At 36.3% G+C, this 26,911-nt stretch overlaps 1 protein-coding gene across 1 annotated transcript; it reads left to right on the plus strand.

Annotated features, from left to right (window-relative positions):
* Window positions 1–9,142: 9,142 nt before the first annotated feature.
* LOC120766915 lies at window positions 9,143–19,687 on the plus strand. Its single transcript, XM_040092661.1, has 7 exons — window positions 9,143–9,660; window positions 9,884–10,044; window positions 10,992–11,193; window positions 15,086–15,337; window positions 17,133–18,064; window positions 18,237–18,542; window positions 18,923–19,687. Exons 1-7 carry the CDS (start codon window positions 9,173–9,175, stop codon window positions 19,174–19,176), a joined length of 2,595 nt encoding a protein of 864 aa, XP_039948595.1. The 5' UTR covers window positions 9,143–9,172; the 3' UTR covers window positions 19,177–19,687.
* The last annotated feature ends 7,224 nt before the right edge of the window (window positions 19,688–26,911 follow it).

A 26,911-nucleotide genomic window follows, 5' to 3' on the forward strand; every position in this document is an offset into this window, starting at 1 on the left:
CTTGTTGGACCCAAAGCGGAAATGTAGTGTTCAAAGCATACTGCACCTATTGAGGGAACACTTCTTCAGCCTCCTGAGTGGGCAGCAAAAGAGTGACGGTGAATAGATGTTTCATTACCCGACTATGATAAGTTCGAAGGAAATTACCCGTCTGAAGAACAACAAAGTGAGAGGCCGATGATTACCGACCGAGCGTGTCATGTCAGCGTGATATCTACCTTATGCATTTATAATTTTATTTATTAATTCATTATGGATTAAAGAAATAGTAGATGGAAAATAATTTGAATTAAACAAGCATAAAATGCGTTTTGCCGTCGGAATTTTTATATTTAGGTTAATTAACAATTTAAAAATATATTATTATATAAGTATATGTTCAGAACCCCCAGAAGGGATCTGGTAACAGATGCTCAGAGCATACTAAAATTATGGAGCGAACAATTCTCCAGCCTACTGAATGGCAGGGAAAGCTTAATACCAATCGAAGTGAAAGATTAAAGGCCACCGTCAAGAAACTGATTGGACCTTATCGGTGTGGCTTTAGGTCGGGAAAATCAATAACTGACCAGATATTCAGCATGCGCCTAATCTTGGAAAAGACCCATGAAAAGAGTACCGACACACACCACCTTTTCGTCGATTTCAAAGCGCATTTGACAGCACGAAAATGAGCTATTCCGCAAAACTAATAAGGCTATGTAAACTGACGCTACATTATAAGAGTGTACAGTTGCTGGCGTATGCCGATGATATTGATATTACGACTGCGGTTGTAGTTCTGCTTTCCTAACTGATAAGGAAGTGAAGCAGATGGGTCTGGCAGCTTAATGTGAGGGCAAGACGAATACTTCCTGTCATCAAACAAACAGTCGGTGCATTCGCGACTAGGGCCTCACGTCACTGTCGCCAGAGTTCGGTTTAGCGACTCCATGATCCAAGTGACTCGGTGTGAAGTCAATCTGAGTGAGGATTTGCGAGAATTTCGATCCGTGTTTTTTAAGAATTCAGCGCCTAATCTTTTGCACCCGCAAAGTTTAACGATAATTAAGAAGAAATTGCAACATCTGCAGGACCTAAAAGCTTATGACTGTCATTACTTTTATGACAATATACACTTTTGAATAATTAATTATTTAATTTTGTCACATGTAATACTTTGTTATGATTTTACATTTAAAATGTTGGTGTACCCTCATTAAAAATATATAACAGTTTTGTTTCTATCACATGCAGTTTTCTTGTGACCTCATATAATTTCTTTATTTTACATAACTGCATTTAGTCGACTGTGTAACTACTGTGTTTGCTAAATTACATTTTATTAACATTAGTTAGATAGTAAATATGCCACGAAAGTGTTTGAACAACATGGACAATTTTTGTTATGTGTGGAGAATTAACTTTTTATATCACAGCGTCGAAATCTCACATCACTAATTGAACAGTGCTATTTAGACTATTTTGGTTTTCCTGTGAGGAATCAAGATAAATCCTAGGTTCCTCATATAAATGTTGTGTAACGTGCGTGAGGCTCCTTTTAGGTTGGGCTAAACAAGAACCTAGACATTTGTCATTTGCTATACCAATGATTTGGACGGAACCAAAGGATCATGTAAGTGATTGTTATTTTTGTTTGGCTCAAACAAAAGGTATTACTGCCAAATCCAAACACACTATCCAGTATCCAAACTTGTCTTCGGCCAAGAGACCCATCCTACACAATGCCGAAATGCCTTTGCCGATGCCTCCAAATCGATAAAAAAGTCAGAATTCTAGTCCGGAATTTGAACCTCAGTCAGCAGAATAAGGTATCTGAAGATAGTGACTCAAAGTTATGAACCGTCAACTTCAAAAGAACCGCACTTACTGCACAACGTGATTTAAGCAATTTAATACGTGATTTAAATCTGTCTAAAAAACAGGCTGAGCTTTTTGGGGTCTAAACTAAACAACTGGAATTTACTTTCTCGTGGCACAAAGATTTCTTATTTTATCAAGGGAAATGGAGTCCAGGAATGCTAGCAAACTATTGTTGGAGACTTAAAAGGGACCTACTGGAAGCCAAAGAAAATCATAAGTATCTATTAGATATTGGGAAATAATTCTGTAAGTGTGGCTAATTTTTGTACTTTTTTACGAAAATATATGTTTTGATGTCACAAGAAAACATGATTATGTACATTTTTTTTTTTTCATTGATATATTATTATTTGGTGGCTAGTATATTCAAGATTTGATTTGAATTTTCATGTGACAAAAAAAAAAATTACAAATTTGTTGACAAGTTTACCGGCAAAATTAGGAGTCCTATAGAAAAAAGTTATTAGGAAATGTTATAGGTAATGAAAAGATATATAAGTTTTGTATACAGATTTTTTCATATAACCTCAAAATTTACTTGAAAAAATTAAATAATTAAGTTGATTAACTCAAATTTTGTGTCTTTCACGAAGTTTGGTGTAAACTTACACTCGTGACCACGCAAACTTTACCACTAAAGATTTTGAAGTATTTTACATATTAAACAACACTTTATAGCGGTTTAGAAATTATTTTTTTAGAAATAAGTTAATGACATGTTATTTATCAAAAATATTAAAAATTAAAAACAAAACACATTCAACTATAGACAAAATATATATAGACAAAGAGACTGACTTGCGACGAAAAAATTATATATTTTTTTAATTTAATTTCATTTACACTATATTTGAAGTTAATACTTTATTTAATTTTTTTTTTAATTGAAACACGAAGTTTAGTAGGTGTATAGTTGAAATCGAAAAAGTTATTTTTGTGTATGCGAAAACCAGTCTCTCTTTATTCGAGATACCATTCCGAAACTTTGCATACGGCGTTTTCGCCTAAAGAAGCTACTCACTTGTCGGAACCGTCGATATCGGGCCTCTTTAGTATATAGCTGCACACAAAACTAAACGAATAAAATCCAGACTTTGTAAGCAAATGTTTTTTTATTTGACAAGATATCTTCATGAAATTCATCACTGATTTTTGTCCAAGCCAACGTTGTCATCTCCGAAAAAAATTTCAGAAATGTTAACTAAAGCAAATAGCAAACAAAAGTGATCAGCGACAACGTAATAGTGTGATTGCTTTATATTTAGCTGGAAAATCACAGCCAGCAATTGTTCGTGAGCTCAAATACCTTAATGTGAATGTGTGGTCATCAAAAGACTGCAACGTCACGTGAGACGATTCGGAAAGTGAAGAAGCGACTTGAGCGAAATCCACGACGAAGTGCCAATCAAATGGCTAAAGAACTGAAAATATCCGACCGCAGCATCCGACGCATATTGAAAAATGAGCTCAAGGTCAAGCCTTACAAGTTCCTAAAGGGCCACGATCTCACACCGGAGCAGCAACAAGTAAGACTTAAGAGAGCGAAGCAGTTGCTTCGCTTGGCCGAAAGCGGTCAAAATCCGAACATTGTGTTTTCTGACGAAAAAATTTTTCCAATTGAGCAATTCGTAAACTCAACGATAGGGTTTACTTGACCGACCGTTCATACGAGAATCTAAGTCATCGGTTGGCCACTAGGAGGCAGCACCCGCCACAAATAATGGTTTGGGCCGCTGTCACCGCAGATGGACGCTCTCCTCTCGGGCCTGGCGTCAAAGTAAATGCGACATATTATCGGGAAAGTGTTCTTGAGGCTGCTTTGAAACGGTGGGCAAACAAACATTTCGGTCGCAAACCATGCACGTTTCAACAAGACTAAGCACCGTCTCACAAAGCGCGAGTGAACCAAGAATGGCTGAAAAGCAACGTTCCGAACTTCATTACGACCGCACAATGGCTCTCGAATTCACAAGATGCGAATCCAATGGATTATTCTCCCTAGGCCATTTTGGAGAGCAAGGTCTGAAGTAAAAAATACACTAGTCTCGAGATGCTGAAGAAAGCCATTGTCCGTGAGTGGGCCAAAATACCGGCAAGTCACATTCGGGCAGCTTGCGATTCGTTTTTTGACCGCGTCAAGCCCATAGTTACGGCAAAAGGTGGTCACATCGAGCAAAAGTGAATTGGTCATGAATTTATGATTATTTTCGCACATTTTTTATTTTAAAATAAATAAAAATTATTTTCCAAACCGAATTTATGGCTTTTTTAATTGGTTACACTTCGAGTGGACCCTGTACAATGTATAGATAAAACTTATTACTAAATCAATTATTTTCTTTTAATTTCCTCAGAGATCCAGATTACTTAAAATACTAAGATCCAAATGAAAGTATAATATTATTTTTCAGATTCGATTTTGATCGAATTTTTTTATACTATAAAAAGAAAATTTAAAAATTATATTTGCAAAAATAAAATACTCCAAAAGGAAACGTTAGATGTTTTTAATAGGTGAATTAAATTTTTAGATAAGTTAATAGTGCTACCAATTGAATTATTTGAAGCTTTCAGCTAAAAAAACACGACCTCGTTTAGAAAGTTGCAGCTAAAAATGTTACAACAGACGAAAACCAAATGATGGCATTCTTTGATCGTTTTCCTTATTTGCCGTATTTTAATTGAAAAGCAGAAAGGAAATCGTAACTTTCATTTCCCGTTAGCTTAGATTATATTTTATCGCCATGAGTATATTAACGGAAAGTGAAAGAATGTTAAATACAGGAAAACACGTGTTAATAAAAACAAAGCACAAAACCAAAAAAAAACACAAAAAAAAAAAAATTAAAATAAAATCAATTCTAAAAGACAAGGGCAACAATTCATTGAAAAACTAGTTATAGTAAAACCAATTTGTAGTCACATCAACGCAATACTAAAAACCCCCTCAAAAGCCGGTAAACCCATCACCACATTTAGCTGTTCAACGCATAAAACTCAATAGACATTATCAGGTGATCAGAAACAACAAAAACCACCAAAATCAAGCAGCACTTAATGGTGCTAGTAAAAGTGTAAGCAGATAAGAAATAAATTGAAGCAAAGAAAATTGTATTTCTATTTAGAAGTTGTAGTGAGCAGTATCTGATGCTATATAAAATACTCATAAGCATGTTGGTGCAACAGATGCAACAAAATGTGGCAGCATGCTGCTGAAACGGTGCTTGAAGGTGTTATTTTTATTAAAGAAGTGAGATGTGGGGCAAAGTGATATACACAAGTGTTGCTAATTACATACAAATGAGGATTTTGATTTAATACGCCGTTAAAAATCAATGTCAGAAGAATGAAATCGATTTTTTTCAAGATTAATGATAATAAATATATATTTTAATATCCAGTTCAATAATAATATACTAAAAAACATTTCAAAAAAAACTTTCCATACTAAAATCAGCATTGTTTTAGTTACTCTGTTCTCTAAACTTGCCACAGAAGAAAAATTAATGAAATTTATGTCAATCCAAAACAGAGTAAAATTTGTTTTCACAGGTTGCTTTCATACATATGTACACTTCATTAAAAGCCACATTTCATTAAAAACTCATATACTCACTTAACATTGAACATCAGCGGCGAAACGATCAAATCAGACACCTGCGTAAATTAAAGACTAAAAAAATCTAACACGCCACGAGCGCAGTCAAGTAAGCGGAAATGTAAAACGGAAAAAGTAAAACCAAAAAAGCTTTCATAATGAAGACTACACATGTAAAGTGACACAACAATGTGGCAACTTAGAAATTCTAAGCCACCAAAGGCAAAAGGAAAGAAGAAAAAATAGAAGTAGCAGATGTAACGCCGCCCAAATGCACAGTGGCACGCAACGAACTGTAAATTTTACACTTCCACTTTCGAAAAAAAGTGAAAAGCTGTCGGCGGTACAGTTACATGCTTTATGTTTCGCGAGTATATGTACATATGTATGTAAATATGTATATGAAGTTTATGAAACTGTGAGTGTAAAGCCTTTTGTAGTCTCCATTAAGGTTTTTAGTACTACATTGGTATGTTTGTGCGTGTGTAGTTTACAATAAAAAAATAAACATTTTTAAAATTATTATAAGGAAAATATACATGCTTTAGAGTAGAATGACAATGTTGAAAAAAAAATACTAAAAATTTCTGCTATTCAGAGTTATTGACAATGTAAAAAAAATGTATTTTAAAGAAAACAACTACAACCACAACTTCGCTATGTTTAGAGCAGCTTCATAATTTTACAGCATCTTCAAAGCCGAGACTTTGTATTTCCGGTAGAGTCACAGACAAGCAAATGCCAAAATATTAAAGTCAACTGTTATATTGAGTGGCACGCAAGCGCTTTACTTTCTCTCGAGTCATTTGCAATAATTTTTCAAAGCAATGGACTTTGACTGGCAAAAAAAAATATCTTTGAGTCATTAGTAGGTCAGTTGATATTTAGTTGGTCACACACGAGTCTTATTATACTAATAAGAGTTGACAAGCTTCGAGTGATTTTTGATTACGACTACTACTTACTGTCGCTATTTATCAAGAAGGTGTCCAAAGGGCGGTAGGTCCTTTTGAAGGCTACATCAATTTAAATTCATAAGTATAAGTTAAGTTAAAAAGATGATCCTAAAACAAAAGTCAATGAGGACGGTGGTCCGTTGTGATGCCTAAGCTCCTAAATTTTAATCGTAAAGACTTTCATAAATCGGAAAAGCGCTTTGAGATAGTCACAAATTAGTTGAGGATGCTTTCATTTCTGTTTTCTATTTCAGCTTTCCCATCAGGTTCGCCGAAGATAAGATTGCAGACATTTTTCGTTTTCGGTTTTAAAAAATCTTGACCATGGAAGAATAACTGCCTGGATAAGTCCACCGCAGCTTCCTCCATACAACTTTAACAGTTCATCTTCAGCAAGATTTTAGCCTTAGCGCATCTAAGTTTTTTGGACAATGTTCAGTTGGAACTACTACGATTGCGGCAAGATGAACTTTGCTAAATACAAGTAGTTTAGTAGATCACTTGTATTTTACTCTAGGTTCAGAACAATCTCGCACTCACATAGGATCTAGTTGTTGATCAACACTTGATAAAATCTCGCGATGTCCATAATGTCCGCAGTTTCAGTGGAACGAAAGAGCGCAACGAAGACCGATGTAAATTCCGATGTAATTGGGACGAAGGGGCCTTATCCTGCTTCATCAGCTTCCAGCCATTATCTCACAGCCAGACAACCAAGTGAATCATAAAATGAAGTAGCTTGATGCGGACGTTAATGAGGATCGACACTTGTTGTCTAACTTTGAGCTTATAGAGAGCGAGTTCAACACTAGTTTTGCTGTTCTGCCATTGGAGTGTATACTCTCTTCCTGAAAGAGGTTGCACTTCAAAACTGTATATTTATTTTTACCTCAGTGACAGCATTTTAAAACTATTTAGTGATCCAATAAGCCGTATAAATATCTAAAGCTTCTTCTTACAATATTCTATATTTATTTTGTTTTTATAAGCACTTTTAGGGATAGTTCAGCTCATTCAACGAATTTTGTTTTATCTCTAGGATGGACTGAAAACGTGGCCCATTCTGACGATTGTTGACCTGTTTGCTTATCAAACTTATAAACCCATGTCACATCGGCAATTATAATGCTCACCATGAATGTGCAAAATGACCTTTTACAGTATTATTTTTGAAAAAAAAACTCAACTTTATCGGAACGATTCAAGCATGAACGCGTTTTATACCCAAAAAGTCCACCAAAATAATTCGAATGGACCTGCGAGAGTTGTTGAGCTCTCTTATACCTTTTTAATATTTTTATCAGTTGAAGAGGTTGGACCACCTTCCAGCACGAGCATCTCTTCAACGATATCTAGAACATCTTTGAGGCCTTATACCACACGTAGGCTTGTGCTTTTATAAAACTGAATTGTTGTAAGGCTTTTTTTAAATTTTTTAATATAATTTCCGCAAATTTAGAACAATTTATCATGCTGACTTAAACAATGATACTAAGGGAGCTAATGCACAATTTTCTTTTCCATTTACTATCAGATCATATATATATCTATTTACATATGGTAGAGACCGATATATGCATAAATATGTTCTTAGAGATGAGTACTATGTTTTTAAACTCAAAAGTTTGCAGATAAACTGCTTTTTATGCATGAGCGTGTATAAGGCACAAAAAAGTCAGTTAATTTGTGCATCGGAAGCTTTTTTAAACCTATAAAAAATATAAAAATATACAAACACAAATGGATTATATAAAAAGCAAAAAACTATTTGGTTGAAAATCTTTTTATTGCTCACCAACGGAACAAAACTATAATAACTGTGCTGATGATGCGTTACTGTTAACACACAAACGCTCAACTACAAATACAATAGCTGGATGCTGAATGTATGCTTCAGTTTAAAGTGCAGCTTTGGAAGAAGCGTCCATAAAATGAAAGCGGTTAACAAAGTTATACAGTTAAAGTGAGTCTGTGTATCGGTTTTAGGCAGCATCCAAAAAGTTAGGAGCATACTAAAATATACCAAAAGCAAGAACAATAACAACACAGGAAAAACTAAATTCCCAGAATTTTTTAAACACTTCCAACGCATTACTTTAGTTTTATTTTTAGTTCTCATGCATATTTTCGGCCTTTATTACTATTGTGCTTTGTTAGATAATGTTCGCTTTTGTGCTGCACTTCATTTTCGAAGTCTTTCTTATTTAAGGAAATGGAAATGCGCAATAAATAACAGGCTAATAACTGTAAAATTTATTTGGAATTATAGAAACACAATGCAATCTAGTGCATTTGAAACTAAAAAGTGAGAAAATATTCCAAAAGTCTGCTTGAGAGTGGGATACTGAAGACTTAAGCGACAAACTTGCTAGAAAAGCTCAAATTAATAAAAAAATTTGATAAGTTGTTTTGAAAAATCTTACAAATAGGTTAACAATGGATTATTTTAACACTTTGCCAATTATATGAGAGAGTTTAAAATGAAGAACAATGCAACTAGACGGACTACCTACTATATTTCTTGAGTTTTATAAAAAAAAATTAACACAGAAATTGACTAAGTTTGTCGCTTAAGTCTTTTGTATAACATTTAACTTAACATTTAACTTTACTTAACATTTAAGTTGGCTGTTATGATAGTTAGAGAGATTATATAACGCTAAATAATTATTTCAAATCAAAGACTAACAAACCAAACTTCCTTTTTTAATTTCAGTCTCCTTACAGCTAAATACTAACAACAAAATCATCAACGATGCGACACCGACAACGCTCGATACACACATACAATGTCACAACTGTTGTTTTGCTGTTATCGCTGCTAGTAGCTGCACCCATAGCCACAAGCGCCGCCAGACAATCGCGGTTGGATTCAGTTGGCAATGATAAGCCAAGAGTCGCAGCTGCAGCGGCAACTGCTAAAGCTGTCGGCTACCAAGCGCTTAGCGCCGAGGAAAATCAAGACGTTGGCTATTCAGCAGCAATTGTCACAGGTGAAGTCAATAAAACTACCAAAGAAGACTCATTGCTGGCGCTGGAGAACAATGCAAAAGCCAGCTCTGCACAAAGCGATGAAAAAACAAAAACCGTTGAGCAGGAAAGCAAGGAATTACAATTAGATATTGGTGATGAAGACATAGAATTCATAGACAAAGCCGGCGAAGAAAATGATATTGCCAATGATAAGGAGAGCAGCTTTCAAAAGTGCGATAAAGAGTTGATTGGTTTCGAAATTACTACGGGGTAAGTGGAGCAAATAGTTGAAAATTTTCTTAGAAATTTTTTGAGTATTGTAATTTATGATTCAACTTTTAAGGACAGGAAAAAATAAACAAACATCAAATAAAAATGTCTTCTCTATCCATAATCCGATAAGCTAATATTAGAGATTATTCACAGATATTTTATTTTTTTCCGATTATTTTAATTATCTTAAAACTTTCATTTATATTTTTTGTCGCCTCAGTTATGTCTTCTCGGCACCCGGAAAGTTGTTAACTTCGATGCCAGGCACACTGATGTTAACGGATTGCTTGGACGCCTGTCGGAAGGATGCAGCTTGTCATGCGGCAAATTATGAAACTGGCTTATGTGTGCTCTTCTCAGCAAATGCGGATAAGCTGCCAGGTGGGTTTCGAAGAACTTATATGAAAACAAAAAAAAACGTTAACTTCGGCTGCACCGAAGCTAATATACCCTTCTCAGGTGCATTTCTTTTAGTAACTATGTGTTCAGTTTGTATGGAAACTATATGCTATAGTCATTCGATCTGAAGAATTTTTTCGGAGATTACATTGTTGCCTTAGAAAATAATCTATACCAAATTTGGTGAAGATACATTTTCAAATGTGAAAGTTTTTCATACAAGAACTTAATTCCAATCGTTCAGTTTGTATGGTAGCTATATGCTATAGTTAACCGATCTGACCAATTTCTTCGGAGATTACATTGTTGCCTTAGAAAATAATCTATACCAAATTTGGTGAAGATACATTGTCAAATTTGAAAGTTTTCCATACAAGAACTTGATTCCGATCGTTCAGTTTGTATGACAGCTATATGTTATAGTGGTCCGATATCGGCCGTTCCGACAAATGAGCAGCTTCTTGAAGAGAAAATGACGTTTGCAAAATTTCTAAACGATATCTTAGAAACTGAGGGATTAGTTCGTATATATATAGACAGACGGACGGACGGACGGACAGACAGACAGACGGACATGGTTAAATCGACTCAGCTCAACATACTGATCATTTATATATATACTTTATAGGGTCTCCGACGCTTCTTTATGGGTGTTACAAACATCGTGACAAACTTAATATACCTTGTTTAGGGTATGAATATTCAATATTCAATGAGATTATGATATGACAATTATATACACGCAGATCAACAGTATTTGTAGTAAACTGTCTGTTGCGTGATATTTTTAAATACAAAAAGTCATTTATACATTTTTAAGTAATTTTTTATATGTATTCACTACTTTGTTTTGATGTTTCTTATAAAGTAGATTTATTGCATTTTATCTTATATTAATAAATCATTTCTTTATTTTAATCACCAAAAAGGTGCCCTTGCCAAGTCCCAGTTCCCCGTGTTTACGCTTTATGCACAAAAATTATGTCTCAACCAACGCCCTTGCTCTCGCGCCTGGTATATTGATCGCGTTCAGGGCTACAAAATGAACGGCTACACGAAGCGCAAGTTTCCAGCGGAAACTCGTCGCGATTGCATACAGTTATGTTTGGGTCAAACGGAATTCACATGCAGGTGAGTCAAATATTAAAGTGCCTATTTAGAGATAAAGTGAAAAAAATGATAAAGGAAATCATTTTTTTTTTATTTTTTATTGGAAACGTAATAAATTTAGGGTTGTACATTGATTCATTCATATTTGCATAATATGTGAGAGATCGGAAAATGAAACCCAAATTATATTTTCTTAATGAATATATACTTTTTTCTACTTAGTGAATCTTTATAAGGTCTTAAACTAATATATGTATAACTATATAGATATAAGGCACTGTAAAAACATCAAAATGTCGAAACATATTTCCAACTGTTCCCAAACCCTATAATCTGATTAACAATACTCGCTAGCGGGATTGGATTTTTCCAAGATCATAAATAAAATTGTTTTTCGAAAACCGAAACTATAATTCAGTCACTTAATAAGCTAAATATGTGAATATTGTGAAATACCAAACAGATTACGATTTTAAGAGTCATCCTGCGTTCTAACAAGTTAAATGTCCATACTTTAGAAACTACTCAAGCTATATAATTTTTAATGCAACCAGCTTATATGATTTTCCGTTAAATAACTCAAACATAAACAAAGTTATCGAAATAGAATTTATTTTTTATAGACCGACTGATAGAATGCAATACATAAGAGACAAAAATATGGATGATCTCCTTCTTGTTAGATGTCTCCGTCAAGTTATTATGCGCAAGGTGTAGAAAGCGAAGTGTAAACTGCGAACAGATAAAATTGAAATTAATCCCTGTTACTCTAATAATTTTAGTAATCAGAAGTCGCCAATTTTGTGTGAGAATTACGCTCTATAACAACAATTTCCAAAGAGACAGTTAATCAGTTTCTAAGAGATTTTATTGCTCTGTCTCGTAGTGGATTAAAGTATCTCACAAGAATTATAAATGAAAATCTTCGTCTATGATATTATCCGACTTTGTGAAAGTTTTTTAAGATTATATTGTTATTAAAGCATAACAAGCCGCTAATTGTCTAAAGTGCTATTGATCAGTAAGCTGGTGAGATACTGACTAAGTTAAATTCTTGAACAAATTTGTAAAAGAAAAATAGTTAAATTTCGTGGAAGATTATTAGGCCACCAATAGAGTCGGGCTTTCGTAGTGAGCGTCATAAAATAAAACGTTCAATATTGATTTCTAGAGCTTGAGGAGAGTCTGGTTTATTGCTAAAGACCAATAGCTTAAAATAACCTCACAAGAAGTAGTCTAATGGTGTTAAATTACAACTTTTTGCAGCCCATTCAATGTTAAAATTTTTTGAAATAATTAAATTCTCAAACTTGTCTCGCTTTGCTTGCGCTTTGTGGCACGTAGCTCCATCTGATTGGAACCAGATGTTGTCAAGATTAACTTCTTCTAATTGCAGTCATTTAAAATTGGTTATCTTCGATCTATACCGCACTTTAATGACAGTAACGTTCGAAAGGAGTACGGATCGTTGATTCTACCAGACCAAGAATCACAGAAAACTATCAATTTAGGTCAATCTGATGGTTATTCATGAATAATTTGTGGATTTTCTTCACACCAAAAGAAGTTTATTTACCGGACCACTCAGATGAAAGTGAGCCTCATTGGTAAAGATGATTTTCTTAAAAAATCGCCAAAATTTATTGCTAGTTGTTTCAAAGCAAAATCAAGAAAATGACGATGTTTACGGTGATACAATGGCTTCGGTTCTTGAGTGAGAAGAGTTTAATACGGATGCCTTCCTTTTCTCAAAATCCGTCAGGTTGTGGTTTGAGCCGCTCCCAATTTTTGATAACGTCTTGGAATCGACAAATTGCGGTCGTCAGCAAAACTTGCCTGAACAGCAGCAATATTATCATTACTTCGAGCTGTCCTTTGTCTTATTGGCACTTGAATATTATGTAAAACAAATCTATACTGAAAGCTTTCAACAATTCGATGAACAGCAAGCACAGGTGAACGATTATTATGACCATAAAATGGCACGAAAAGTTGCAGTTGAAAAGTGATTTTTCTGATAACAGAATTGAGTAATTGGTAAACGTTGTTCTTGCGTATACAGGAAACTTTCCATGATGAAATTATAGACATTATTCCAATGAAAAAAATTACAGATCATGATGTATTAAAAATAGTCAAAACGACACTTAGAAATCATATCATCCCATATCATATCATTCTAACTAATCAATCACTTCGGAAAGCATAATTGCATAATTTACTTCCATGGGAGTTGCCAGCAGATGTGGTGCCTAACTTCATGCTTACAACAATTTAACTTCCTATTTCCCAGGACTAAGACAGCCGCCGCATAGTCCTCATTTTGGCAATGGTATGCTCGGGCTTCATTACATTTGATATCACAGATTCACTTCTATGAGACTTAGCTCTTTATTTAACAAATTCCTTGCTACTAGTGAGAAACTCAAGCAATTTTCTGCAAAAGAAAACATAAACGTCTTTTTCTCCCTACAAGCTGTATTTCACTTAAGTCTTCTGACATTTACATTTACTATCAGAGATACTAACGACTTCTACTAGTTCATAGGTTGACCTTTAAAGACTATATCTTATTAATAAAAAATCGATTATGCTGGTACGGACCTTGTCCCCATTAAAAGTCATGAAATCAGAACTTGGTTTGTATCGACTCAGTACGATTTTCCAAGCTTTTTGCAAGACGCAAGTTTAGATCGATATCGCCAACTTCCACATACAGAAACTTCAAATAAATATAATTAAGTAAATATTTGAGATGTACTTTTTCCACCTTAGAGTTATATGACAGAGCTAATATTGAATTAGCCGCAGCTGGCTGGTCCGACTAAATAGGGGATTTACCGATCGTTGGGCACTCTCCATGTACTCTCATGTTAAATAAAATAAACGACTGTTAAATATAATTTCAGTTATAAGTTAGCAATAAGAACGTTAATTCATTATAATTCAAGGGCTCTCTGTAACTAAAATTAATTTATTAATGGTTACATATTAAAGCGCTATCGTAACATAATTTCTAAGGAACAAATGTAATATTGCCTATACTGTACGTTAGTTAATAGTAAAATAATATATTATAATGATTTTATTTCATTCTTTCCAAACATTTAGTGACACTGACCCGCATAATTGCCTAAGGACCGCTCAAACTATTTATCTTCTTATAAAATATATTAATAAATTTATCGTCATTAATTGAAACACAAGAACTTAACTAGATTTCACTTAGATATATATCATTTTACTAATAAAAAACCGAAAATAAATTATTCATCAGCACTCCTCTACTTAACAGCGTAGTAATCGCCGCTTATTAGCCATAATTATTTATTCAATATGTTGGATTTATTGGGGCGTAATTATTTTTTCCAACGGACAAGCACACGTCTCAGCCAAATAGAGAATAAATTTGCTTTTAATGCGCAATCTTCGCCATAATGGGTGCTTTGAAATGCGCACAAAAGCTCATCACTCATCACTCAACGCTCAACGCTCCACACACAGCGCTCATTCACCAGCAGTCATTCATAATGCCGCGCCATTCACCGAACGATCGTGTTGATGCCTTTAATAGCTTAATCAGTTGCGAATAATGGCTGGTGCGCTCAATAGCGAGCGGTCGGTCCGCCAAACAAGCGGGACACCACAGATTTATGTGCGATCAATTTTGCAGCAAATCTAGCAAAGAGTAAGCGGTGAATGCGGCGCGCACACACACGCACCACGCCGCGCAGCGCCAAACTTAAACTTCGACAGAACGCTTTAGTTAACAACATTTCATAGCGTTTTTTATAGCTTAGCATTAGGAAGAAAATCAGCACACAAAAACTAACAACAACGCAAGCTCTAATGTTTTTTTTTTGCTCCCCACTAATCCGCCACTTTGTGTGGTTGCTTTCTTCCTTCGCTGCAGATCGGCCAATTTTGATCGCATTACGAAAACTTGTGAACTCTCCGAAATGGATCGTATGACGCTGAGCGGCTCGAGCGCATTCCAGCAGCAAGATACTGTCGATTATCTGGAGAATAACTGCGCCGATGAGCCAAATAAATTGTGTGAATTCAAGCGCTTACCCGGACGCATATTGAAAACGGTGGATTCGGTGTATCAGGATATTGGCAGTTTTGATGAGTGTCGTGATTTATGTTTGAATGCGCCATACAGGTAAGTGCAGCAGGTGCCACTGGCAACAACAAAATTAAAAAATATATGACTACATCATACATAAACCGGTAGACGGCATAAGAAAAGAGCGAAAAAAAATTATAATAAACCCGTCCGATGCATAGCTGTTGCCCGAGCGCTACTCTGGCGCGCTGTTGCCTTAACAGTTTAGTCTCTGCGGACGCAGCCTTTGCTGTCCGACACAGTTAGGCACATGCGCAGTTGCACTTATAAGTACTCGCACCATAATTGTAGGTTGCAGTGACGTTCGATAATAGCCAATACTCGTATATTAACATGTCAATATATCATGTGTGGTGGCATGCAACATGACATTCGGTATGCCGCCAACGCTTGTTATTATTTATGGCTTTTTGTACTTCTTCTACAAAGCTTTTTTCCCCCATTCAACTTATCTAATAGCTTTGACGTTGTAGGCTTGTGCAAGTTATGTCTTGTGAAGCAATATTTTAATAATCTTCTGAGAATTTTTTAGCACGTGTATTTTACGAGGGTCACCATCTCTAATAGCCACCCAAGTTGATTGGTTTGAGTTTGTGACGAGCAAATGCCGGAAACGCCCTCAACTGGTTTTACCATCTGATGAAGTTTAATCTGGACTCACAAAAATCTAAGCTTTCAAACATTTTAATAGCATGCCTCATCCAATGATTAATTAAATTTTTCACACACTTGACATTAGTCTCGGCTAAAATGGTCTTCAGACCTTTCAGTGAATTTTGATTTCTTCTCGATTTCGACTCATTTTTGTAGCACCATTCGTTAGAAGGTTGAACAGTTTCGACGTCTCGTCACCAGGAACAATATTGTCGATCCATAATAGAGTTTAAGATCCTCTACTCGTTCTGATTCCGAAGAGACGATCTTCAAGCACTATTTGTTTAACATTATCGCTGTTGTCGACATTAAAAAAGAAGTGGATGGCCTTACCATCCAATTACTTCTCGAACAAGCCCTTCCAACCTGCTGGTTTCATTCAACTTGAAGATACGTAACGACAAAGCCCTTTTCGATCGATGAGAGACTGTGATTTAGAAGAATTTTCTACCGTAGATTATGGCATGCCATATTCAAAGTTATTATGTCATCTTAGGTCAGGGATAAGCATATCAAAGCTCCGTAGCGGCGAACGCTATCTTTGTGATTGCCCAGCACTGAGTTATCACCAGCGCAGGATCATTATAGTTCAAAAGGAATCGCAAGAGGTCTAGTGAGCTCTTCCCCTCTCTCAGGTTTTCCTAGTTTTAAAGATTCCAACTGGTATTTTCTCTATATAACAGATATCTACTAAAACTGATAACGTTACCAGATTCTAGTTGCATGAAAAATTACGATGTGGAAATATCCCACTTCTTACTTTTCTCTTTTCTTGCCTTTGCGTGATCAAGGCTTAAAGAGCTGACAGTTCATACTTTCAGATACCTCGATGCAAAGATTAAAATCTAAGGACGTGCTTTTGAAATATAAGATCCCGAAATATGTTATATTTTTGGACTCTATAAAGGATTGTGGGCAGTAAAACAAGTGCGAACGCGCTCTTGAGGTGCAATTATGGAACTTAACCCAAAGTAGCATATGGCTATACGGAAATTATTACAATTTATTGGATAAATATCTTGATTCGGAATTGTTTTATAAAACTATTTAAAAGAATAGATGAAATCGTCGAAATCTCCTCCCAAGAAATAAGAGAAATTCTCTTAAAAGATTTCGCCCAAGCAAGCTTTAGACTGACCCCACCTCACTTCTGTTAACCTCTGTATTTTCCCCGCAGATGCCACTCGTACGACTACGGTGACACCGGTGATATGGTTTGTCGTCTCTCCCACCACAGCCGCATCACACTTAACGACGTGCAAGATCCTTATCTGTCGGTACCCGAAGCAACGACGTACGAACTCTCATCTTGCTACAATGTGACCATCGAATGCGGCGCCGGCGATATGATTGCGCGCATACGCACCTCCAAACTCTTCGATGGTAAAGTATACGCTAAGGGTTCACCAAAATCTTGCGCTGTGGATGTGAAGAGCTCGCTGGAATTTGAGCTACGCATGGGCTATCAAAATCTCGAATGCAACGTGCGTCAAAGCAACACCGGTCGCTATATGAATGATGTGGTGATACAACATCACGACACCATTGTGACCTCCTCCGATTTGGGTTTGGCCGTGACGTGTCACTATGATTTGACAAATAAATCGGTGACGAATAATGTGCTGCTGGATATTAAGGACGATTTCGAGCCTGCCTTGAGCGAAGAGGTGATCGTCGATTCGCCGAATGTGTTAATGAAGATCACGTCACGTGATGGCAGTGATGTGCTGCGCACAGCGGAAGTCGGTGATCCGTTGGCACTGAAGTTCGAAATATTGGATGCGCAAAGTCCTTACGAGATATTCGTGCGTGAGCTCGTTGCCATGGATGGTAGCGATAATGCCGAGATTACGCTGATCGATTCCAACGGTTGTCCCACCGATCAATTTATAATGGGTCCGATTTACAAGAGTGCGGCTTCGGGGAAAGTCTTGCTCGCACATTTTGATGCCTTCAAATTTCCAACGTCTGAGTTGGTACAATTCCGCGCCTTGGTCACACCCTGCATGCCGACTTGTGAGCCGGTGCAATGCAATCAAGCGGATATCGGCGGCGAATTGAAGTCAATGAGTTCGTACGGACGCAGACGACGTGCGCTAAATGGGACAGGTAAGCGCTAATTGAATGAATTTGGAGAGTTAATTGTTGTATATGGGTTGAAAAACGAGTTCGCGATTTCTTCATTCCTTCTTCTTCTCGAAAGAGAGCTAATTTCATTTTGTTTATTTTCCTTAATTACTTATTTTTCGCATTATTTTGTCCTTTCGATTCATTCGATCAGCATTTGAGGGCGCTGTATATACAAGCCACGAACTACAACAACAATTACTGGAACAACAACATCAACAACTCATAAGCCGTCAACGACTTTTACGCCTGCGTAGTAAACGTGCCGCAGTTGCCTCCACCTCGACCAGCCAACCTAGTCAAGAGGATATGTTGTTGGTGCAATCAATACAGATCACAGACAAATTCGGCTTCGATAAGCAGCGCCAACAGAAGCATACCAAAACCTTGTCGAGTGATGACAATGAGAAGACGCTCATCGGCGGCAATGCTGAGTTAGGATATTGCGTTAATGCGATCGGTAAGGCAATTCTATTTTACGAGTGTGTAAATCAGCTTAGTTTTACTTAACATAGAGAGGCATTAGAGGCGATTACGAAGGAAGCTGCGTAAAACCAATTAATGAGCCTTTAGCGTCACTCAATGAGCTTTAAGCTCATAGTGGTATACTCGAGAGAGCTTCAGCTGAGTATAAAGCTGGAAAAAAGCTTACTAATCAGCATGAGCTCTTGAGTTACAACACGAAGCATGTCCTACATCTATTTTATTGAAAGTAGATTTCATAATTAGAGATTCTAAAAGTTTCTAACCAGAAATAAATTATGTATTATTTTTTTTTAGAAATCGCTATTCAAAGTATTATAATAATTTTTCTTCAAAACCACTAACTCTCTTCCTCAGGTCTCATATTGGCTCTCACCGTTTTTCTGCTGGCTCAATTGGCTATAATCGCTGTCTGGACCTACTTGCGTCAGCGACGACGAAAGCCTGCCGTTAGAGAAAGACCTAGCAGTTCGAAAGCATATGCCACACGTGGTGGCAACTCTACAAAAAGCTCAACAGCAATGAGCAAAAGCTCTACAAGCACGCGGACAGAGTCGCTATGCAAAGTTTACGACCGATCTTTCGACGGACGACACGGCAGGCAATTTTAATTGCATTTGAGATATTTCTTCAATGAAAAAACAAAAATTTTGCAGAATGGACTAAGTGGTGAATAATTACTTCTGAAGAAAGTCATGATGAAAAGCAAAAAAAATCATACAGCGAATTTAGAGCGAGCGTTAAGCAGCAGTTAGAAGGAAAACAATAGTTTAAAATTGTATTTAATATTTAATCGAAACTCACATTCATTTTAATTTTACTCTTTATTATAAATGCCATGACTTCTTAATTGACTTAATTAATGACCACAAATCGACATATTAATAAGCATTTCGGACAGCCGCTTAAACAAGTCAATTAGCAGTTTTCCGTAAATGCTGTTAGCGTTAATGACGCGCTAATTGTTGAAATTAGTGGCTTGTCTGAAATGCCTATTAGTATGATTGTCTCAAATGAGGACAATTAAGCAACATTTTATTGCATTTATTTTATTTGAATCAATTTATGTCCATTTAGTAGAAAACTTGATCATATTTTTAACTACTTAGAGGGAATTATTTATTAAGCCTACATATACATACATATATTTTAATTTAGTCGATTAAGTGAAAAATGTAAATGAATTCGATAAATAAAAATCGATTAATATACTTATAAAAGACAGCAATTTTATTTATCTATATTTTGGAAAGAAACTAGTCTCAATTAACGACCAAGTAAGTATCTATTTATCTCTCAATTTTCAAGGCTTTTTTGAAACAACTGCAATCATAAACATTTTTTAGTATCGCAGATTAACCAGCTATCATCGGATCTGAATTTGACCCAAACCGACAAAAAAAGTAAAATATTCATACAAACATTTATCATTGCCTTCAAAATAGCCTCCTGAGTCAATGCAATCATGCCTTACACAATGACTAACCTTGTTTTACATAAACTTATTATAAGTCTCGGCTCAGATCATCCTTAGGGCATTCAGCGAATTTTGGTAATTAGCTTTCGGCTCATCTTTCGATATTTGGAGAATTTACTTTGGGCGTCATATTCATAAACCAATGTCTCGCCACCAATAATGACACGTTTAATGAATGTAGATTTCTCAGCAACTTTGTCAGGCGTCTCTTTTGCGACCTCTACTCGACGTCGTTTAGCAGAAGTTTAATTTCTTTTGGTTTAAGTTTGCCTTGACACGCTTTATACCCAAAACATTAACCGAAATGTATTGAATCGATCTATATGTTGAGATCATATGTTGTCTCTCTCTTAACAACACGATGATTTTCAACCTCTCCTACTTTAACCTTTTCAATGTTATCGCCATTAACAATCAGTGAATGCTTTGTGCCACTCAAATACTTGCTTTCGCGCTAATGTAGACTCCCCAAAGCACTTATGCAACATTCTGAAAGACTCCGTATGCGTAACTCCATTGGAAGCTGAAAAGCAAACTCATTGTTTAAGCTCTGATTTTTTCATGGTAAAAACCGCCAAATATCAAGCTTCACCCGAACATAAAAAGTGTTGTAACAATTAAAAAAAAAAAAAACTTATCGATTCGTCAAAATACTATGGATAAATTCGGGTCTTAATATTATTATTTACTGTAAATATTTTAATCTAAACAAAATTCTTTCAAATATAAACTGCTCCTCCTCCTAACCTTAGGTTACTCCAATATATGTATAATAAACTTATAATGATTAGTCATACTCAGTAAAAATAGTTCAATTAATTGAGACAACTGAGACTTTAATTGTCTCATCACGATAATATTGCTTAAGAGGGCCGGTTTCCACTTTGCAAATAGGACATCGATATTACTTGGAATCTATAACTTGTACTACTGCTGTGTGCCAAACATAGTCTAATTTAAACTTCGCGCGAAAACACATTCCTTGAAATATTTTCTTCTAGGTTGGTATGACTGTCAGCGACATCTGTCTCATCAAAATTATCATTAATGTTTCGTTTACGTTTGTCTCCCTGAAGTACATAAAGTGCATACGGCGTTTTTTACGACGAGTGAAATTATTCAACAAAGAAGTTTGGTGGAAAAGGTCTTCAGTGATAATTTTTTGTCGTGAGTAAATGTTTTTGATTGGTTCAAATTATTGAAAAAGGGTCGAGAACGCGTTGACGACGAACCACGTTCAGGACGGGCATCAACATCAACTGATAATCCACACGACAATTGGATAAAGGAATTTGTACTTGCGAATCGACGATTAACAGACAGAAATGTTATTGGTATCGTTGGAATATCGAAGAATCAGTGAAAATAATTTTTAAAGATCATTTTGACCTAAGAGAAGTGAAAGCATGATTGAAACCAAAAACACTAAATTTTTTCGAAAAACAGCGTCGCGTTAACGTCCGTGAAACAATGCTTTCCGACTACGAGGATGTCATGCAACATATTATTACTGGCGATGAGTCTTGCATCTATGCTTACGACCCGGAAACAGACGATCGATCGGCCGAATATCGTGGCAAAGGTGAGCCGATGCCGAAAAAACTGCGTCAATCTTTTGATGATCCCTCAAATTATATTGATATTTATTACGTTCAAATATAATGTTCTAAAAACTTTCCGGAAATTTTGTATCACCAAAATTTTAACCCTACCAAGTTCATTATACTGTAAACAGGCTATATTTAGTTTGCCACGATGTTTGTAACTGTTAAAAGGAAAGTTGGCAAGATTCCTCGCGAACTGTTCAACCGATCTTCATGAAATTTTACACAGGTCTTTGAGACACAATTCTTAAAGACTTGAACGATAGATTTTTTTTCGATTTAAAATATTAAAAAAAAAATGTCGCGACATTTTCACTGTTATTTTCATTTTCTTGTAAACATATCTGCGAAAAATCCTGTTTTCAGTTGTTTTTTCCTTTGTTCAAGTTTAAAGTTACGGTTTCAACTAAAATCAGTATATTTCACTTTAGATAATGCTCTAAGGAGTTATCCTGCCAGGGCGGGAGGCGCATCGTTTTTCCGAGAGGTTACTGAAATTGCAGAATTTCTTTGCATGCTTGTATGCTTGCAACAATAAAAAATTCTAACTATAATGATATTCCATTTTTTATACGAGAAAAAAATTGCTGAAAAAAGGTTGTTTTTTATCCGAGGAAACCCCCTAAAAAAGATCTATTTTAGACTCTTATAGTTTTCCTCTGTGTTGTTTAAATGTTGTTTAATGTTTAAATTAACGTCCAGCTTACAATTTTGAATCAATAGCACTTCTGATGATATCCGTTGCAATTTTCCTTTTATACGTTTAACTAAATTTTTTCTTTAAAAAGAGTTGTCAATGCTCTTCAAACCATACTCGTTTATTTTAAACCAAATTAATTTTTGTGCGTTAAATCAAATTTGGAGACACAGAGACGCCGCCTCAACGGAGCGTTATTAAATGGCAGTCAAAAGAAACAAATATTTTACGAGGCCCCTGCCATAAATGAGATTAAGAGGCGAATTAATCGAAATATTTCTGTGTCAACAAATGCCGAAAATAACTGTATTTTTATTGCGTTCTAAATATGAGCGCGCTCGTTAACGGAGCAGCGGCCGCACAGTGGCAAGCGCAGTGAAATTGGTGCAAATTGGCGAAAACTGGACGATGATGAGGCAAATAGTTATATGAGGTTAAGAGGATGCATGCACATACACACATATATGCGTGTGTGTGTGTGTGTGCGATCGCAAAAAACATAAAACCGCAACAGTAAATATGAACTGGATTTCGCTGGCAATAAAAGGTGAAGCCAAATCGATTTATTGCGGATACGAGTGCAAGTCGCACTTGCAACAAACAAAAACAAAAAAAAAAAACAAACAGAAAAGCGACTGAATTGAATGGAAATTGCATTGTTGCATGCAACACCAACATCACGGCAATTAAATTCCGTCGCAAATATTTTGCCTTACAACGCGCGTTGAATCATTAGCAACACGTTCGCGTTCGTGTGTGTGTGTGTGGGTATTTATGCAAATTACTGCAGTAGTTAGTGCGCTTTCTTGCCTGCGCGCGTGTGTGTGTGCGTGCGTGTAGTGGTACTGCCAGCGCGCCGCCATAGCAATTGCATGCTTAGAGAATTTACCGTAAAAGAATTTAATTGAGTTGCAGCAATTGTCGTTGCACTGCCGCCGTCGTTGTGGCAAGGTGCAAGATGTCGCCCATGTAAAGCATGCAACACGTGTGGAATTGTTGCACATACTTTGATGCCACTGTCCACCGCGCAGCACTTGACGCTCCAGCCATTGCTGCTGCTGCTGCTGATAATATTGCTGATGACGGTGATGGTGTTGCTGGTGACGCTGATGGTGGCGATGACAATGCAATATGCGATGCTGTTGCAGGAAACTGACCGCAAGCATGACACTTCCACTGTCATTTCAATGCTATAAATATATGTGAGTATGTATGTGTGTGTGCAGCCAGTAGCGCAATGTTGCAAGTGAGCGTCACTTGAGCATTGTCAGCCATCTGAAGCACTGTACGGTGCTAAATACAACAACAACAACAAACACCACCAACAATAATAACAATACAAAAACTACAAAAGCAGCAACTACAATAACAACAAAAAATACCCAAAAAACAACAACAAAAACTACAAAAGCAACAACAACAACAACTAAGACTATGAACACAACAACAACAACTAAAACTAAAACTATACAAGCTTTAACTACAACAACAACAACAAATTCAATACAACAGCACGAATAGCAACAACAACCGCTGCAAGTGCCACTGCAACACCTTGGTCACCGTTCTGCAATTGGCCTTGGCTGTCGCCCAAAACACCAACTCATTGCGCCAAGTGCAATGTGGCAGCTGTTGCCGACTCATGCAACATAATAATTGTGTGGCATTCTCCGGCAAGAAGCTGTAAAAACGCCGTAGTTAGTGAGTAGAAACAACAAAAAAAAAACAACAACAACAATTGCATAGAAAAAGCGAAATCTGCTGGGCAAACAAGTCCATTCGCCTCAACGCGCAGCTAACGGTTCGCCAAGCTCAATAGGCGTAAGAAGGAAAGTAGGAAGTGCAGTGCAGTGGGAAAGGCAGAACACTTGTGCCGCTGGCATGGACAGTGAGAGTATGGAAAACTTAGAAAAGCGAGCAGCATTCAGTCAGCGCTGGTATTATATTTCCATCAACTGCATTTGTCAGTGAATTGACAGATTTGCCCAGCCCACATGCACGCAAGCGCACACACACATACGCAAACATGTTGACGCGAAGTGTCATTAATCAGTTATGACACAGTGTTGGAATGTTAAGTGTTTTACAATGTGAAATTAAAAGTAATCAGTGGCAACGCTTCAATGCATCAAACCGGAAAGTAAATGTGATAGGCGACACTGAAGCTTACTTTTTGTACATACATATGTATACTAAGTAGTTAGGAGGCATTTCTTTTAATAAAAAATACTAATTTAAATTAATTGTGTATAAAGCTAAGTGATTTTGTATCGGAATGAAACGGATAAGGGTTTTGAGTTTTGAGATGAACTAACTTGCAAAAAGGTCCACATATATTTAAATACAAATATCTGGAATATAGGAAAGTAGAGTAATAGCAGGTCTTCCATAGCAGCAACTTGAAATTGCCCACAGAGTAGCGATCTCTACCAAAAACAAGAAAATACTGCACTCAAATTATAATACGACTGCTTTATGCTATATTTACTCGATCTGTACGATTTCTTCGGATATTGCCTGGTTGCCTATTTTATCTAAATTTGTAGTGGCTACCAAGCGTTTGTCTAATTTATAAATCCGAACATAGGAGTTCTTTTTTTCTATGACTTCACAAAGGACTAAATATAGCAGTCCACGTGCTGACGTCGATCAGCCATCTAACGTAACCTGTATGACTGCTATATGCTATAATCGTTTGATATCGGCGTCTCCAACAAAGAAGCTGTTTCTTGGGGATTAAGGGACTTATGCTAAACTTTAGACTGATATCTCAAAAACTGAGTGACTAATTCACGTATACTCACGTACATGGCTATATCGACTCAGCTCGTCATGCGTATATATATTTTTGTGGTTTCCGACGCTTCCTTCTGGGTGTTACAAGCTTCGTGGTAAAGCTAATATACGCTTTTTTGGGTATAAACATTTTTTCATTAGAATTTGACCTCGTTTTGACCTATGAAACGCTCCAATAAAATTGTATTATTTGTGAACGAAAAGTTTATTCAAGAAACTTCTAAATAAAGTTCTAGTCTAATTAGTCCAAATCTATTCAGAATTCTACCTACTAGAAGCCAATGGAAAGGGTTATTCATAATGCTGCGCTGTGCATAATGACAGCTCTAAGGATATATCCAATGTCTGCTCTTGAACTAGTACCACACCTGCCCCAATAGACCTCTTCGCGGAAAACTGAGCGGCAAAATCGACGGGATAACTACTGTAATGGTGGTTTGGCAGGCACAGACTACATATTCCTACTATTCAATTAGGAAAGAAGATTCAGAATAAACACAGAAAAAGATGGTTGGCGCAAGGGCATTAAATATTTATTAGGAAAAATGAAATATGACAGATTGAGTATTGTTGCACCTTCCTAAGTTAAGCCTACGACAGACTTTCGAGTTGCCCAACCACTGCAGCATATTTCAGACATTAAATCCTCCAACGATAAATTCTGTGCTCTAACGCACACTGTTTTGATAGATATCATTGAATTTGAACTATGTATAGCGGTATATGCGGTTTTCTTGCCGCAAAAGCCATCTTCGAACTTCAACAAACATTTAAAAAAAAAGAATTGGTCAAATTGGTGCAGGTGCTGTTGAGTTATGCGCTTACCAACACATTTTGCCATTCATTTTTATATTATAGATTACTATGAGCAAAAACTAGTAAGATTTTCCAATCAATCTTGTTTTCACTTTTCTTAGGCTAAAATGATCTTCCAAAGCGATTTTCAGTGATTTATCATTGCAATAGCCAGAGAGTATACTTAGAGAAGCACGCAGCAGTTGAAGTTCTATAGCATCAAATCCATTTCCTAAATTGCAACCAAGGGCTCTTTTAGTATTATTACCTTTCAATAAAGTTTCAGTATTGCAGTTCTACATTTGTTTAGAAGTTTTTCGAACGTGAACAACGTTTGCTGGATTGGCTCACCTGGAGACATCCATTCATTCGACTGCTGTTTACTTTGGAACTCATAGGCCTAAATCACGTTTCGTCACCTATCGCGATGTCCAAGACGTGTTTCGATGCAACTCTATCGTATTTTTTAGCTTTTCTCTAGAAGAATTTGTTTCACATTTGCTGGTCACACTAATGAATATAATATTGTCAATCTCACAATAGATCACATGACGATCTTGCAATATCAGTTTTCACACAGCATCAATAGTTTTCAGAGCAACAAATGATTTCGGTTGAGTTCTCGTTGCACTATTGCTGAGTTAATCTATGTGGAAAGTTGTAAAAATAGTTCCGGGAAAAATTCGAAATTATATTTTAAGTTACTTTAAACAACATATATGCGCTCGTATGTCCAAGCATTCTGAGTATGTATAACATCACAAATGTCGTACTGTACGATAATGTCGCATTGTCAGATTGCAACACTAGGGTCGCCAAATCTCGAAATTTAAAAGCCAACCTACGTACCAATAAAAAAAATGTCTACACAAGAACTTGATTTTGACCATTCAGTTTGAATGGTAGATATATGCCAATCGACCTCAAGGATACCGACAAATGGGCAGCCCCGAGATTCTGCTCCCCAAATAGGACGT

Source organism: Bactrocera tryoni, chromosome 1, assembly GCF_016617805.1.
Source record: "Bactrocera tryoni isolate S06 chromosome 1, CSIRO_BtryS06_freeze2, whole genome shotgun sequence".
In the NCBI taxonomy this organism is placed as follows: Eukaryota; Metazoa; Arthropoda; class Insecta; order Diptera; family Tephritidae; genus Bactrocera; species Bactrocera tryoni.